Source organism: Crocuta crocuta, unplaced genomic scaffold (genome assembly GCF_008692635.1).
Source record: "Crocuta crocuta isolate KB4526 unplaced genomic scaffold, BGI_CrCroc_1.0 scaffold9, whole genome shotgun sequence".
NCBI lineage: Eukaryota > Metazoa > Chordata > Mammalia > Carnivora > Hyaenidae > Crocuta > Crocuta crocuta.
This window is the reverse complement of record NW_027551567.1, coordinates 6,339,812-6,342,042: the sequence shown is the minus strand read 5'-3', so window position 1 is coordinate 6,342,042 and position 2,231 is coordinate 6,339,812. Positions and strand designations below refer to the sequence as shown.

The window sequence follows — 2,231 nt, the reverse complement described above, 5'->3', positions numbered from 1 at the left end:
TGGCTAAGAAATGTCTCTTACTTGAATGGCTAGATTCACACAATTTGCCTTCTGACTTTAAGGACAAGGAGGTTGAAATAGAGTAACTTCAAATCATGTGTCAGGAAAAATGAGTAATGGCCTCGATTAGGGGGAGTTATTTACAACTATATTTCTTCTCCTGAAAACTTTTTCTCCTTACTCGATTCTGCACTCAGGATGTGTGTTTACCCCAAGGGATTTATAAAAAATCCACCAGGTCACAAATCTGGACCTTGATCATTAGGGACTGGTTTTTACCTGCATGCTATTTGAGCTTCTCTCATCAATATGTTGGAATAGTATGAAGAGCCACCGCCATTTATTGATTTATTGACATATTAACCAACCAGGCACTATACCATGTAGTTTACTTATGACATCTCATTTAATCCTTACTGAAACCTAAACCCATTAGGCAGATGGGGAAAATGAAACTTTGAGATACTAAAATGACTTGCATAAGGCTTTATTTATTAAGTGCAGAGATGGCATTCAAACTAAACCTATTTGACTCAAACATAGCTACTCATCACTCCATTTGGGGCTGTATCAGTACACAATTTCTTGTATCTTTCAGCGAAAACAGGACGTTAGATGAAGAGGAAAAACTTGTGAGTGACGAGTAGGAGACTTTCCTGCTTCGACTCATTCGTTAGTCATTAGCGGGGTTCTTAAAGGTGAAGCTTCACCTAGTAGGAATGGCTGTTTGCATTTGACATCTTAATTCTTGAAGGTTCTCTGTCCTGTACAGACAGGTGTCTTACAGGACAGAGTTTCAGAGAACTCAAAATGTTTTGATAGTGTTATTTTGTTCCATATTTCAAGTAGTGTGATGGTAGTGCTTAACGATAGACAGACACTTGTGTTCTGGGTTAACAGGAGCCTATGAGAATTTATTCTCGGAGTCTGTCAGCACCAAGGCTAAGGATCAGCTTCCCTCTGTCTTTAATGCTACCACAGATTAGCTGTCACCTCACTGCGGTGCTGAAATTCAGGGTTCAGGACTAACGAAGCATGCGTACTTCTCTCTGGTTTCTCCCCCGCCGGCGCTCCGTTCTTTTCGTTGGCTCCGCCCCCCGCGGCCTCGACGTGCTGCGTCACGGCGCGTCTCACCCCGGGCGACCCCGGAAGTGGGTCCGGGGTCTGGCCTCTGCCCGGCCTCGGAGCCGGAGCGGTAGGTGCTACCGAAGAGGGGGTCTAGCGGAGAGATCTGGTCCGGCGGCGGACCCCGGGCAGGGCCCGGGCCAGGGGTCCAGGATGCTGAACGTCCCTTCCCAGTCTTTCCCAGCTCCCAGCTCCCAGCAGCGCGTCTCCGCCGGGGGGCGTAGCAAGGTAAGCGGGTGACACCGTACGTCTCGTTCAGCTCGCCTCCCGCCGGCGTTTCGGGCTACCCAAAGGTCCTTTCGCTCCTTCGGTCCCCTCTTTCACCTTCTGTTCTCAGCTCTCGCCTTCGTTCCCTCCTGCCCTTGCTGGCAGTCTCCCCGTGATCCACTTCTGCCTGCAATCCTCGAATTCTCCCAACCTCCCTTCTTCTCACCTACTAGCCTCTTTCTTTCCCATCCGCATTTCCCGTTCTGTGAAGTCTTTTCCCGCGAATTACATTTAGTTTCGTATGACAGGGCCAGCATTGTGCTTGCAGTTATCTATAGGTACTCAGTATTAGCTTCCTTCCCTCCCCCTATTCTCGTCTCCAGTCTTTTGTTCTGCACTTTCCAGAAGGAGTTGTTAAGTGATGTGCGTTCCCTACGAGAAGGGAAAGGTTGGGCAGTAGCGACATTGGGCAGTGACCATCCCTCCAAATGTGGGGACTCCCGGAGCTAGGGAAGATTGGGGAAGCGAGAACAAATGTCTACAATACGCCGGAGGGTTTACTACCATTCTACTTCTGGTACCTAACTGCCTTTTCTACTGATAACACTTGCTGACTTTGAAGGTAATATGATACTCTTGAACTTTTAAACACAGTTACTTTTAGCAACAGGTGGAATACAAATGTATTTTATATTTACAAAATTTAATAAAATTATCTCCTGTGTTCATTGCAACATGGATACTAATTACCCGAGTTATCTGTCAATTCCTCATTCTGTAACTTCATGTTTTGTTTTTGAAACTTCCACCTACTTGGGCCAATTCACCCCACCCCTTATTTCTGGACTCTTGGATCTTAGCATCATTTAGGATCTTTACCATTTTTTTTTTTTTTTTTT

General features: G+C 46.3%; 1 protein-coding gene across 2 annotated transcripts in view; it reads left to right on the top strand.

The window, feature by feature from the left end:
- The first annotated feature begins 1,151 nt into the window (after window positions 1-1,151).
- The window catches only part of CYB5R4 (cytochrome b5 reductase 4), a 92,195-nt gene continuing 91,115 nt past the window's right edge, over window positions 1,152-2,231 (top strand). For both annotated transcript variants that reach the window (XM_077750340.1, XM_077750339.1), the window contains exon 1: window positions 1,152-1,353. In XM_077750340.1, the coding sequence (XP_077606466.1) occupies window positions 1,279-1,353 (75 nt within the window). In that variant the 5' untranslated portion in view covers window positions 1,152-1,278. The remainder of the gene's footprint in view (window positions 1,354-2,231) is intronic.